This window comes from Eretmochelys imbricata, chromosome 7, assembly GCF_965152235.1.
Source record: "Eretmochelys imbricata isolate rEreImb1 chromosome 7, rEreImb1.hap1, whole genome shotgun sequence".
In the NCBI taxonomy this organism is placed as follows: Eukaryota; Metazoa; Chordata; order Testudines; family Cheloniidae; genus Eretmochelys; species Eretmochelys imbricata.
The window spans coordinates 35791366-35807084 of NC_135578.1; the positions used below are offsets into that span (position 1 = coordinate 35791366).

Here is a 15719-nt window from a genome sequence, read left to right on the forward strand (position 1 = left end):
AGACTAGAGGATTATACTAAGAAACAATAGAAAGATGTGTCCAGAAGAATGAAAGAGGTAATATTTTATATTTGCACATAACAAATTTGGTTTTTTTTCCCTCTCTCTCTCTGGAAGTATAAATTTGCTCAGATTCTTCTTTTTACGACATGATGGCTGCCCAAACGCTCACTACGTGGGAGTCACCGTCTTTAGAAATGTCACAGAAATGTAAAAAAAGGTGGGGAAAAATCTAACATCTGTGACCCCTGTGAAATCCAAAAGCTAATTATAACCCTGACTATTCCTTCTACAGTCACTGACCTTCCTCCTTTTGCCCTATTATTGGGAAAGGATAGAAAGAAGGCCAGATTTATTTCCACTATACCCTTTATAATTTATTATTACTACAATTAAGTCTCTTTTTAAATGAAGTATCTCAGTCATTCCACTTGACTTACTAGAAAACACCAAACAAATGGTTAAAAATACAACAAATTCAAACCTACTGTAACTAAGCTCTCACTACAACATGATACGTTTCAAAGATTTCTGTGGCTGGGAGAGACCAAAGATTCTTTGATTAAAGAAATGGATATTTCTGACTTCAGTGTAGTGCATCTCTTTCTGGAGTGCTCTTTTTTCTTCTGTGGCAAAATTATTGCACATCTATTTAGCAAAATAGTGTAGTTAGGGTACCCTTGCTATTTATTTACCTCATGATAGGATTTGCATGCAAATGTGCTGATAATTGATGGTTAGCAATGTAATGTATGTGCCCATAAAAAACATGTTGCATTTCTCAAATCATTAACTTTTATTTTTTCACATTGTAGATTCACCAAATGCATTAAATATTTCAGTTTTGTAGTGAAACAGAAATGGACATTGACAAAACAGAACAATGAAGTCCTGCAGTTGAGTTAAATGCGATATGGTCTCTGTTTATTTGGGATGCTGAAGGGAAACTGCATTGCGGCAAGTTATGGAAATAAAAGAACTTTGAATCATGCTACAGTCAGAACGAATCTCTCAACAATTCTAATCTAGCATCATTTAAGTGTATATTAAATGTCAATAATTTATAGGTTGGAACACTGAACTTCTGTACAGGAATCTCTATATGTGAGTAAAAGGAATTTTCCTACAGCCCAGTAAGATTCCTCCAAAAAACCTGTGTTCTCCAAATGAGATGGGAAGAAACATTAAGGTAAAGTGAAAACTCTGAATTTATTCTTCAAGAGATTTAAGTTTTAAATGTTTTTCCACTTTATTTTTGTCTTCTTCTGAAGCCTTCTTTACTGGCTACTGCCGGAGGCAGGATGCCAAACTAGACTGTCAGTGGTCTCTATGTTCCTCTAAAATTTACAGATACTGTACATTAGTTGTACAACAAGCGTACAGTGAAATTGCTAACTTGGTTATTCAGAAGTGCCATATTGTATTGTTGTTCTTAATTTGGCAAGTATGGATACAAACTATGTCCACAATGATTATCTTGCAATATAGGATGAGGAACAGAGCACTAGAAGCAAATAACATTTTCTTATTCATAGCGTTTGTGCCCATAATTAAGATCCTCTATGTTCCCAGCAAATATTTCATCTGAGTAAGTTTCAAACAATTTTATTTTCTCACAAAAAGTACCGTATCTTTTAAATCTTACTTTTTTGGGGAAAATGAATATATAATTTAAGTAATTAACAACAAATCATTTGTGAAACTTCTATTAAAATTTTATTACCTGAGCATATCTTTTTAAAATCACAGTCATCTTTGTCTGTAAACTAGGGATGGAATTTGCCTATGTGCAGAGGGCCAGATTGCCTATGCATGACTTAAGTCCCTATCTACCTATCTTAGGTACTTATATGTCCCCCATTACTGTAGTATCTGAATGCCTTACAGTCTTTAATAAGGTTATCTCCTCACAAAACCCCTGTGAGGTAGGAGAATGCTATTATCTCCATTTGCAGAGGGGAAAACTAAGTGCCCAAGGTTTTACACAATGTCATCAGTGGACCAAGGTCTTCTAGGACCCCAGTCAGTACTAATACTACTGGACCATCCTTCCTCTCCAAAATAGTGACTTAAGAGGTGCACAGGCCATGTGTTGACCTTGGAGTGAATTTCACACTAGGTGTTTATTTAATAAGCAACTGTAAAACTTCCATGGTGCGCTTAACACAGGATAATGATGACAGTGAATGATATAAAACCAAATTCAAGGTAATTAGAGATTTGATTATTATATGGCATTTGAAAAATTATTCTGGTAATAAATATGGATTTTCTTTAGGTTTTGAATTTTGTTATGATTTCAGTTGATAACATATACATAAAACATACTATATTTCATTGTATATTGCTATTGAGGCCGTATTTGATGTTACATGTCTGATTTTTTAAAAATACGATTGAATGAAAATTTAAAAACCTATTGCAATAAATCATGTAATTTTTCTTCCAAATCCCATTTTTTCCTCCCTAATTTCCTAGATGTCTCATTCCAAGAGCTTCTGTTGCTTCAATCACTGTATCCTAGAGTTGAAAACTTACTGATATTGTCTACCTTTATTTAGTTAATAACAAAATGATTAGGATTTATGCCCACAAATTAGCATTCCATTGTTTGTTCTCTTTTCTTAGAAGAATCTGATTGTTTTGTTTAATCACAAAACAGCAATATGGATTATAGTAGACTACGAAACTAAGATTCTCTTCTCTAAAATTAATTTTCTTCTCAAATTCATCTCTAAAAGTTATTCTTCTCTTCTCTGAAATTCTAAAATTAACATAACCTCTCTAAAATTAACTTTGGACATTTACATTTGAGGTAGGTTTGGCTGTTATAAAACAGTATACAGGTCACGTTGAGAGGAAATAAATTATTTTTAGAGTAGTTGGTAAAACTTCATTTGCTTAATTACATTTGTACTTACCCACATTGATTGCCCAGCCTCTGTCAACAGCAAGCTTTCCTGCCTTTAAGAAAAAAGCAATAACAATTTCAGGAATGTGTAAACTATGGCATTTAGGTTTTGATCCTGTACCCCCCACTCAGGCATTTCTAAGGTCTCTAGAGATGTTCATTAAAGTCAATGGAAGTTTTACTAGAGCAAGGCATGCTGGAAGAGACCCTTTAACATGACGTCTATATTTCATTTTCTTGAGATTGTGCATCTAAAATTAACTTTGCTATGCAGAGATGAACACGGACCACTAGTAGCCAAACTGAAAAGTGCAGAAAAAATTGTTCAAATTGGTAAAACTTCCAACGTAACAGTAGGAGTAAGAATAAATAGTGTTCAATCCTTTTTGTATCATTCCAGTTTATATAACAATCCTCCCAACAACACATGTAGAAGCTCTAAATAACTACAAACATATTGATACACTTAAGGTTTCCAGTGAGAAAACCTGCAATATGCAAAGCGTCCTGGGATTTTTTACAAAGTATCATTTACAATGTTGAGCGTCATCAATCCTTTTCCTCAGATACCTGGGAAATGGTGACCATTGCTCTTTTGCGTACCCAAATGTCATTCAAAGAAGGGGAAGAATCAACAAAGAAAGGGCACACTATGCTGGAATTAGGAAACTTGAACTTTTAAAAGAAAAATGTGAAATATTATGAGCAAGGAGCAGACAGTCTTAAAGGAGCATTTCTGCTTTTGAAGGCAGACATTATTTTCTTTCACTACACTCATGAGTGATAAATTATAGGTACTTCAAGTGTCAAATATTTTTAAAGGGCATATTACAATTTCTAATAAAATAAAATTATTTCCCCAAAATGATGGAATGAAAATTGCATTTGCAAGGGGAACTGGAAAGCTTCAAAGTGAGACAAGGAACTCTTCCATCAGTAAAATTGGTCCTTGGATACCTCCAGAAAATTACTTAATATTTAAGAAATCAGTGGGCGGGGGGGCCATTTTACTACCCAAACACTGCCAATTTATCCAGATTAGATCTTGAGGAGGAATTACTGAAGGGAAGGACCCACAAGTCACAGTGCTTCTCCACTACCTCCTCATTCAGTGTATTTCCCAGGTATTTCTCATGAAAAAAAAAAGATCCCTACAAAGTCAAAAACCATCACAGACTGCAAGAAGGACTAATGAAGGAGTAGTAACCCTGATGATAACACTAGTGATAGCACTGGTAGCAACAGAAGGCACATATTTTCTATTTCTGAATTCTTAAGTGCATATGTATCAGAGGGGTATCCGTGTTAGTCTGGATCTGTAAAAGCGGCAAAGAGTCCTGTGGCATCTTATAGACTAACAGACGCATTGGAGCATAAGCTTTCATGGGTGAATACCCACTTCGACAGATGCATGGACAGAGCACATGGACAGTTGAGGCCTTTATTTAGTGCTCGACGCAGGCAGACACTATGCTTTTTAGAATTGGAATGATATTTCTATGATGAGAGCTAGAGAAGGCTTGGAACATAGTGTAATGGAAATCATGACCAAAAAATGGCCACTATTGTTATTTATTATTTGTATTACAGTAGCAGTAAGAGCCCCACTATGCTAGGCATTATACAAACACAACAGTCCCAGCCCCAAGAGCTTGCAAAGTGAGCAAAGCTCTTCCAGATAGCCATATTTATGAATACCGAATAGACCATTTATGAAATGACATCAGAACTGTCTATCGTGATTCACATCACACAGCAGAGATCAGTGCAAGGCTCCCAGGTAGTGCTGCAGGACTAGCCAGAGGCAGTGACAAAGAGCCACTATAGCACTCAGAGGAAACCCATTACTAGGGAAATAAAAAGAGTTTTAAGCAGCATGGCAAGGGCCCTCTGACACTCCTGGGCCAAGATAATTATTTTTCTTTCCCTCCTCCCCACTGTAACACAAATGCTGAAAAACTACAGGTCAAATTCTATCCTCAACTATCCCTATGCCTTCCCATTGTAACCAACAAGGTTGCAGAACCCATCATTAGTAGGACATATGTTCTCTGGAATGGTGGTTGAAGCATGAAGGGACATATGAATCTTTAGCCCATCTGGCACGTAAATAACTTGTGACACCAGCTACAACAGTGCCATGTGAACGCCTGTTCTCACTTTCAGGTGACACTGAAAACAAGAAACGGGCAGTTTTATCTCCCGCACACTGTAACCAACTTGTTTGCCTGAGTGGCTGGCTGAAGTAGGACTGAGTGGACTTGTAGGCTCTAAAGTTTTACATTGTTTTATTTTTTTGTACATAATTCTACATTTGTAAGTTCAACTTTCATGATAAAGAGATTTCACTACAGTACTTGCATTAGGTGATTTGAAAAATACTATTTCTTTCTTTTTACAGTGCAAATATATATAAAGCGAGCACTATACACTTTGTATTCTGGGTTGTAACTGAAATTAATATATTTGAAAATGAGAAAACATCCAAAAACATTTAAATAAACGGTATTCTATTATTGTTTAACAGCACGATTAATCATGTGATTAATTGCGATTAATTTTTTTAATAGCTTGACAGCCCTAATCAAAACCCAACAACTTGTAGCAGTACAAAAATGTGGAGAGTACCACTGGCCCCAGCACTGCCTAGGTGACTTGGTAGTAGAAGCTGTCCATCCTATTCCACAACCCACAGCAGAGAGCAGAGGGAAATGGGACCTTTATTTTCAGGATGGGTGTAATCTCCACAGGAGAATCAGGACCTCTTCTGCCACTTTTTCACCTCTGTTAGAAATTTATGTAAAATCTTTCTCCTTTGCTAAATTTCCCAATTTGCTACTTGATTTCATGATCTACTAATGTTATTTAATTCTCATCTTCACCACCACGTTAGCAACGCTGCTGCCAAATGTATGTGTACGTATATAGGTACCTATTTTAAACTGGTCAGAGTATTTTGTGTCATTATGAAAATGTAAGTCACATCAGAAAGGCTAAGCAATTATGCTGTTTAACTTGAAGTCTTGAAAATCATCAAACAGTTTTTGCAACACATTTGAGCATGATTATGTAGAGAACAGATTCAAACTTTACAAAATGCTTTAGATGGTTAATACCAATGACTGGTAAGCAAATGAATCTTTCACAAAGACAATTAATTAAGATGCCATTCTGTGCTTAAAATTAATTAAGTCATATTGTCAAAAGTGATTTCTGAATGTTCACAGTAGACAATCATACACGTTAAATTGTTGTCTGAGCCCACCCACCAGCTATCCATTCTACTTCTTTCCTGAATACCTCTAGATGACTGATTCCAACAACTGGCAGGAAACTGGAGATTCTTGACAAACAAAGATGACATTTCATTTGCAGAATTAGAGAAAGCAATTTATACAGTTTACAGCACTAGTGAGCAGAAATTTTAACAAGGGAAGGCAATTAATTTTTTTCATGTTTATAGAGTGCTTGAAAAGATAGCGTTATATAAGTGCCAAATAGTATTATCATTAGTCCCTGTACTGGACATAACATTTTGAGCATTAACCTGGGAAGAAAAACATGAAAATTTTGTGAATAAATGCTAAACAATACTGAAAATAAGAATTCAAACACTATTTAGATTTATCTTATTAAATAAGCATGTGTGTAGAAAATTATAGTGCTTCCCCCCAATCATCTATACTTCATCTAAATAATAGGGTAGTTATAATGTTGCTAGTTCTGCCTTCCTGTGATGGAATTTTTACAAAAAGGATACTGGCAATTACCCTAAAAATTAAAAAAGGGAATAATTCTGATTATAATATTATTTGTATTGCAGTCGCATCTAGGGGCCACAACCAAGATCAGAGTCCCATTGTGCAAGACACTCTTACAAACATAACGAGATACTGTCCCTGCCCTGAAGATTTTACAAATCCATGGCCCCAATCCTGCAATAATTTACACACATGCTTAACTTTAAGTACTGTCAGCAGGCCTGCTGAGCTCAACAAGTATAAAGTTAAAGCATGTGTGTACGTTTTGGCAGGATTGGGAGTAAACTGGAAAGACAAAGAAAGGATGGGAGTAGAAGCAGAGGCACAGAGAGGTAAAGCGACTTACCCAAACAGACAGCAGGTCAGTGGCAGAACAGTGCCCTGGGTAATATTGCTTACATTTTTTTTTAAACTTAAATTGGCTAAAAAAAAAAAAGAAGTTAAGTGTAAGGCAGTTCAAAATCTACCTTGACTTGACAGGGAAAGCATTCTGACTTCAATGTGAGAACTCTTGGATGAGGCTGAGTGGATCAAAAGACAGGTAATGGGGATATAGAGTTTCCCATCTCTAGGCCGCTGGGTCAAATCCAGCCCAGGTTAGAAACCAAAAAAGGTAAATACCCATCTTGAGGCTGTTTATCATTAGAATACGTAATTTTATCATTTTCTGAAGTTCCTTCAGTTACAGTTACTGCATTTGCAATGCAGACTCTAAAAATACATGGTGCCCTGTGCAGCCTGAACACTATGTCGTTATCGAATTCTAAGAACACTACAGATTTTTCCCTCTGGCAAATGCTAATTTGAAGTATTTTTTCAACAGTAATTAATTAATAATACATTCACAATTAAATATTAATGACAAACTCCTCTGGGAACCTAACCAGGTTCATTAACATCAAAGAGAGCTTTCCCCGTGACAGCTGTGGTAATTTCTTCTTGAGTATCTATTAATGACACAAACATTTCTTTAGAGCTATGGGCCAAATTTTGCCCTAGGTTACATGTGCACAGGTCCCACTCACGTTCATGGGCACTATGTACATGCCTTTCAGGGATGTAAAGGGAGAATTTGGCCTTGTGTCCCATATTACGTCAAAAAGTCCAGTCTAAAGACACCACACTCTAGAAAACCAAGCAAGTCCTTTCCACAGCGCTAGTAGTTATGTTCCTTCACACCAGGAATGCTTCTTGACATACAACAATATGTTGCTATTCTTAAAACATGCATAAATCTGAACAAACACTTAATATAGCTTACTGCAAGCCCACTGTTTGCTGTAAGCCTTGACAGACAATTGTGCCACATAAACAAAAAACACATGGGACAAAATACTTTACTCTATGAATTTTAAATTTTAGCGGACACACCATTTTTATAGTGCAGTCTCCTTTCTTATGGTACTATCAACCCTTCTTTTGGGTATACAGCATCTTCCAAAGCTAGTAATTTTAATTAATTTTAAAGTTTTTAATTTGATTTACTTCTTGAACAAAGTGTGAAATTAATTTCCTATTTTGCTTTAAATAATACCCTCTTACCGCTTTTAGCAGGAGAGAACCATGACTAGATAGTGGGGAATGGGAGAAGCCCAAAATGCATGCCTGGCAGGAAGAGAAGCTCTGCCACCCCCCAAATGGCAGTTCTCTGCTTAGGTGTTGGCTTGGCAAATGGGTATGGAGGCAGCTGATTGGCTGCTGGGTGCCCCCTCCTATTTAAACTACACTAGGATTTTCAAAAGCCTCTACTCTCTGGTCAGTTATCCCGCCCTCTGTCCACTTAGTTGTAGATAAGGAGTTGTCCTGCTTATGATGTTACGGGTCAGATGGATTGCCTGTTTTTATGGATCAGAAAGGAATTTTTCCCATTGGGCCAGAGTGGCTTGGGGTCTGGTGACTTTTTTGCCTTCCTTGCAGCCTCTTGGAGGCTCAGTTGGGATAGAAACGACAGGATTTGAGGTTCATATAATGCTGTTAAGATTACTGATTCATCACCACTTGCAGCCAGTGTCCAGCATGGGTAAAGGCTAAAAGGGCCAGCTTTCAGTTGTAAACAAGACCCAGGATTGCACACTTGGACCATGCGCTCACTGGGGTAAGGAGGAAGGACGACCTTGGGATCTAGGCAGACTGAGGTTCCCCCTGCCCAGTCTTGGGGCCTCTGTTACTCCACCCCTCCTTAAGCTTTTATGTGTTATTTGCATCTTCAATTAATCTTTTATATGATTCACCAACGGAAGAATTTGAAAAAAAATGCATCTTGCTTTTAGTGTACAGCCTGATTGCTGCGAAGTGCCTTTTATCCCACTGATAGACAATTAACATAGATAACCTCTCAGTTTTGTGAAAATACTGCTGCTGCCTTACACTTCCCCTAAAGCTTCCCAGCCTCCTCCACCTTTCATATCAGCTAGTGAGTTGCAATAGATCTTTTATTCTAATTTCTAGTGCTGAAAGAAAAAGAAGTACACTGCTGAACCTCAAGACAATGCACTTCTATAGCTAACCTTAACATAATTCAGGAATGGCAATGTGGGATTCTGTACCATTCTGTGGATCTTCATTGTAACAGCTAGTTTGGGAAAGGCAGGGGAGGGTGAAAATGCAGGAGATGCAGTGAAAATCTGCTACCACATCAACTGTAAACTTAGATAAGATCATTTATGGTCAACTTATAAACTCGCTGCTACAGTCTGTTCCTGCGAAAAGAGATAGGGAACACCACTATGGTTTTGAAGCACTGTGGCTTGCTTTCTGAAATGTGCTTCTACTTTGACAAATATCATAGGAGTTCGATGGTTGTTGCCTCTCTGATTTCAGTATCAAAATGTGTTCAGTTTTCAATGAAAAAGATGGTTTTTCCCAACTACTAGCCCTGCAAACTCAGCCTTAGCTCAGAGTCTCAAGTGGGTTTTTTCCATCTGGCATATCACCATCTGTAATAAAGGTTCTGTAGGACAAATTAAGCCCCCAGTGACACCTGTGCAACTCCACTGCCTGCAGTGAGGAAGAACAGATGTAACTAATTGGAACTTGGAAAACAATTCTCTTATGATTAAACAGAATACAGCTCACTCCATTTTAGCTGTGCACCCACTATAGTGCTCACAGCAGTAAAACCTTATTTTAATCATTAAAATGAGCAGGTATGAATTTCTGAATACACAAAATGAACTGTAAGAAGCTGTCACTTCCTCACTAGTTATATTTCAGACTAGAAACTCATTTTAAGCAGCACATCCTTTTTCTTATGGTACCAGAAAAAAAGAATTGTGAGAGCAGATGACATCCTGAGTAGGGTCAAAAATCTCTCTCTTCTTAGCGGTTGTTTCTCTTTTCATGCCCTCTCGTCTTGATACAGCTGCTAGGTATTGCAATGTCATGCTAGATTTAGCCACTGTCTCTAGGTCAGATCCTTAACCCTCCTCCTGCCCTGGTCCAGTGTAGGATTAATAAACCCACCCAATCACAGATCCATTGCTACACAAGCACAGACGGCTCTGAATTATAAAATCTATGACAAAAGGGCAATGGTTAAATTTTTAAAAATATAGTTCATTAATTCAAATTGATGAAAGACAGTAGGAAAAAAGCATCAATAGCTTACCATTATTGTTCCTCCTGTTTGGGTTCTTAGAGGCTTCAGCACCTTTCTCTGAACAAGGAAATTGGGAAGAAAGAGAACTGGTGGAATTTCTGTAATTGTAGCCACTACAAATGACCACTACAGAAAAAAAATAAAGAATAATTACAAATTAGTTTCTGAATAATTTACCTTATCTCCAAACTACTACTTTAATGTTCTGTCACAGTTACTATATACTGAACAAAAGCATGTGGTTTTAACATACAACATTTTCTCTCCACAAAAACAGCAATGTCTATAACAGCAATGATTTATATTGGAATCTGAACAGCTTCCTTTCTTTTAGACACCAGCAAGTCTCAAACTGCAATTTATGAGAAACAATGTTTCAAAAGTCAGATTTTGGATTCTTCTGCCAAAGTTTGACAAAATAATTATTTTTTCAGTGATGTCCAAATTTTAAATAGGCTAATAAATGTTACAAAAACAACATTTGTTCATGGTATTAATAGTTAGCTGTGCTTACCACATTGCTCAACCCTAAGGGTCAAGAGAATACATCAAATAGATTTGAACTAAGAAGTTCAACACTTATTAATGAACATTATATGCATTTCTTAGCTTAAACAATCCATAATAATTTGATTATTTTCATGCAAGATCAGGTAACATTTATTTTGCATATTAAACACTCCTGGAATATGTTTTAAGGCAAATGCTGTATTAAATAATTAAGAAAATGATTTGAAGAATTATTTCCAAAATATTTATAATACTTGATCTATTCTATTGAAGAACTTGCTGATATTACTTCTAAGAATCCATACTAACAGTGTGAGGAGCTATACCACATCTAAATATATTTCAAAACCTAAATCGAAGTTAAGAATATATAACATCTACATTTCAAGTTATTACTCAATATTTCATAAAGATATTCAGGTCAATAAATTGGAAACCTTTGCACAAGGATTTTGAGTGGATCCCACACTCTTCAGCATAATGAAATTTCAAGAGATTCTGTACACCTCTGTGATTCTCTTATTTCACCAGTTGTGTGATTGCAACTGGTGGGTGAATTTTAACAAAAGAATAAAACCTATATGCTTATTTAGTCTCCTTTGGTATTCAACTTATGACCACTTACAGCCAAAACCAGTTTAAAGGAAGACTGTAAGTATCATTTATTGGAGCGGCTATGCATTAAGGTGTTTAAAACATAAAAAGCATATAGATTCAGCATTGCTTACTTTGACAGCAGTTCACTTAAGTGTCTGTTATACTTTTATATTGAAATAAATTTCAAAGATAACATATGGCATACACCATGTCGGAAACTGTTAATAACAGCTGTCCATCATTAATACAATTACCTTCACTATCATCTTTTAATGTGGCAAGACTTGCTAAAATCTATTTAAAAACTGTTTTAACTTCTGGTTGGTACTATAAATATAAAGAGCCAATTTCACCCATAGTGCATCTTAAATAGAGTTGCACTAGGCTGAATTTGGCCAAGTATAAAATCTGGTGTCAAGCATTACAGACAGTTGGAAAACGTAAGAACATTTCACAAAAAATGTTTGCCTCCCTTTAATTTATGTTGACGTTTTCTGGCCAGCTCTGTAAACACACTGTAACCCATGTGTAATAATACAATATGTAATCTCCTCCACAATGTAATTTGGCCAAGGAAAAGTATAGCCTTACTATACCACCCCTTTCATTTGCACAGTGCCAGCTAAGGAGAAAAGCATGAAAGAGACCACAGCTACAACACTGCAAACAGTTATTTACATGAACATTTAAAAAAGAAAGGGGAAAATGGGGTCAGAAAAAGAAGAAATGGGGCACCGAAAAGAGTCATATCAATGTATTATATAACAACAACAAATTTGGAATCATGATGCAATCATTCCATCTTGGCACTCTTATGACTACACAGATGACTCAAAGCTTTGCATTCATAGTTAAGGGCAGTTATAGAATGCTTTCAGGTAATTAAAGCCCAAGAACTCTCAATGTTCGTATATGCTATACATGTTCATTTTATTCTAATTAACAGAATACTTGACTAGATATTTAGCATAAGATAAACATAAATCATGAGGAAAGTCTTCAGTCCTGAAAGATACAGCTAAAACTGGGAAAATATACATTTTATTGAAATTGTTCCTCACAAAGATTATAAGAGTCAGGAAATTAGTGTCCTTGATCGTATTTTGACACAGTTCTGCTCACATCCCCCACCCCCACCCCCAATACACACAGCAAGACTTTTAATTACTATTTTAATGTCCCCATCACCCCCCACCCTTTGGAGTATAATAATATTTGAAAGGGATAAAATACATTCGAAGTTCGGGGTTGGACTAGATGACCTCCTGAGGTCCCTTCCAACGCTGATATTCTATGATTCTATACTCAGATGCTTTTCTTGTTACTTCCAAAATTTATTATCCTGCCCTTCACCCACCCCTCATTCTCACAGTTATTAGCTGTGTGCAATAGAAACTGAAAAAAAAAGAATATACCACTTCATAATTGTGTTTTACAGTACATGTTCATCATACTGAATGACTTTATCAGGTTAATAACCCTACATATGAAACAATAAAACACGTATAAATGGGAATGTTACCAACCCAACCATCTGCCCACCAGGTTTTGACCTGCCAAGGTACCTGTGGGTCATCCCTGAACCAGCTGCAAACAAGACAGTGTAACTGTTTGGCCATTCTTTTGAAATGGGGTTTTTCTAACAACCCATGATGTAGATGCCATCAAATTCAGGCTATGTCGCATAGCCTTAACAAGCACCCGTTGACTTAGTCGAAGTCAGGCTCTTCACCTGGCTGATGACGATGCTATCAAACGGTTGGGCACATTGTCCATATGCTGATGAATGGGAATGTAAAGGTTCATGATACATGATATGCTTTAAATGTTCATAGGAACATGTCTGATAACAAAGAGCTTCTAAATAAGTTGTTTTGGATGACTTGTCCACAGAATCCTATTTGTAAAGCCAAAAATGGCATTTTTACAAAACGTATTTTCATTTGTTTAGGATTAAATGGTTTTCACGTATGACAGGATTTATCATTATGAGGCGACGATATCTGTATGGGCTGGGCTCAAAAAACCCACTAATCTTGGGCACGTGGAACGTTTGCCCTGGTGAACGAACGTACCTGTATCAGCAACTTCAGCTGAACTGAAGCTTACATTAAAAAAAAAAGGGGGGGGACGACTTTTAGACCAATATGTAATTAAAAAGCTGACTTTCTGAATGCATGCCAAGGCAATGTTAGCTTCCTGAGTCTGCACACAGTTCCAGTACCTCTGCTGATGTAGCTGTTCCCCAAGTCTTTCATATCTACTAGGTACATTTAATTCTCCAGTAGGTGACCAGGAAGTGTTTGAAGCACTGTGTATTGGTTCAATGTACACCACCCACCACAGAATGGGCAGTATTTTATCATGTTTATCCGCCATGCAAGGCTTCCCACTGCAACTACACATAGGAATGAAAAGGAGATAAATTCTGCTTTCCTATGTGCTTTCTATAGGAGCTGAGCAGTAGAATGACGGATTTCTTGTCAGACTTGTTTGTGGCTGCTACGCACAAATCTAACAAAAGAATTTGCTTCATAGCAAACAGCCCTTGTTACTGTAATTCCAGATAACTATGTTTAATAAGCCTCCTCCTAAAAGCAAATGGCTAACACAGGCATATATGTTTGTTTTAAGGGTAAAGGAGAGCTGTGAAACTTATTTTTCAATTTTATCCTACCCAAATGGTTCTCGTGTTAAATATTTAATTGGACCTTGATCTTCCATACGGTCTGAAAAGGAGCAGTAACTATTATTCTTTGTATAAATTCAACACAGAGATTTTTACCCCCTGATTTTTGTAGACTTTTCTCACAAACCTTTAGGACAATATGGGGACCACATTTTCTATAGGCTAAGCTTTATGTGTTTTAAAATAAATTATTCTCATTACATTTCGAGCACTTCTGGTTGTAAATATAACAAGTGTAAATGCTGCTCTTATAGTGCCGACTAAATATATATCACTGGGTAATCTGAAATTTTCCATACACACATACATAATATTTTTAATATATGAAAATATCAAATGAATCATGTCCTGAATGTAAGCACTGGCTCTGGTCATAATTGGCAGAATAGTTAACACTTTTTATAAATATATTAATTTCATAAAATTAATAAATTATGTATTTCACTGCAATGAAGGGGCTGACTAAAACAACACAAAGGATATTGGGATATAAGATACAAAATATTCTGAGATATTTGATCATTGTCTGCAGCTTCAGGCCTGCCCTGCCCTCAGAACTTCCAAGCTCTCTGCTGTAGAACTGGGAGCCTGGAAGTCCTAGGACAGGCTCCCAGGGCTGTGGCTCGAGGGCAGTCTGCAAGGGCTGCCCCAGCCCAGGAACGTGAGAGCATCCAGATTCCCAGGCCAGCCAGCTCACTATGATTCTAGCTGGCCCAGAAGTCTGAAAGCCCTGGAGTCCCCAGCCTGGAACTGCAGATTTTAGGAGCAGAGCTAGGCAAATAGTTGATTTTTCAGTTCAGCCAGCAAACCAAAAAAATCAGAGGCAATATTCAGTTTGGTTCCAAAAAATGTTGGGAATTTGTCAGCAAATTGGAAATTGCTCTAGAGCCTGGTGATTAAGGCACTCCTGTGTGAGGAAGGAGATGTGGGTTCAAATGTTCCCTCGGCCTGATTCAGAGGATTAACTTGAATCCACATCTCCTACCTTCCAAGTGAATGCTTTATTCTCACATTCTCTCTGTGGCCCAATTAATTTTTAAGTATTTATGCACAGCAGAACAGTTTCAATAGGAGAGACTGAGACACACTCACCTTAGAAGAGAAAATAGCTTGGTGGTTAGGGCCCTCACCTAGAAAAGGGGGAGATTTGAGTTCAAGTCCCTGCTCCAGAGTGGGCAGTCAAACCAAACCTGGCTTCTCCCACATCCTAGGCAAGTACCTTAGCCAGCGAGCTAAAGTTTATGAAGAGAACAGAAAGACATACATTCAGTTCGCTGATCCTGAAAAATTTTTCCTCAGCCAAAACTACTGGGTCAAATGTGCAATAGTTCTGAGTTGACTGAAACTGCATTTTCCAGTGAATAAACTACTTCGTCCAAAAAATGTCACCCAGCTACACATGGGAGCCCCAGCAGCTGCTATTAGCAGCCATGAAACTGATGAGAATATCAATTTCACTCAGCAGCTGTTCTGGCTGGGGAGCAGATTTCATTATATAAACACTGTGTTAGTATTTCCAAAACGTGTGGGTTTTAGGCAGGGAGGGGAAGGATTGCTGGTTCACAGAATTTTTAAAAAAAATTAGATTCATTCTGATTTGGAACTAAATCAAATTTCAAAAATGCAAAATTTCCTGCAAATTGGAAATCATAT

At 37.0% G+C, this 15719-nt stretch overlaps 1 protein-coding gene across 3 annotated transcripts in view; it reads right to left on the reverse strand.

Moving 5' to 3' along the window:
* HDAC11 (histone deacetylase 11) overlaps positions 1–15719 on the reverse strand; it is a 70605-nt gene that overhangs the window by 30249 nt on the left and 24637 nt on the right. For all 3 annotated transcript variants that reach the window (XM_077822550.1, XM_077822551.1, XM_077822549.1), the window contains exons 4-5: positions 10280–10396; positions 2922–2964 (exon numbers count right to left, since the gene is read on the reverse strand). In XM_077822550.1, coding sequence (XP_077678676.1) covers positions 2922–2964; positions 10280–10396 — 160 coding nt within the window. The remainder of the gene's footprint in view (positions 1–2921; positions 2965–10279; positions 10397–15719) is intronic.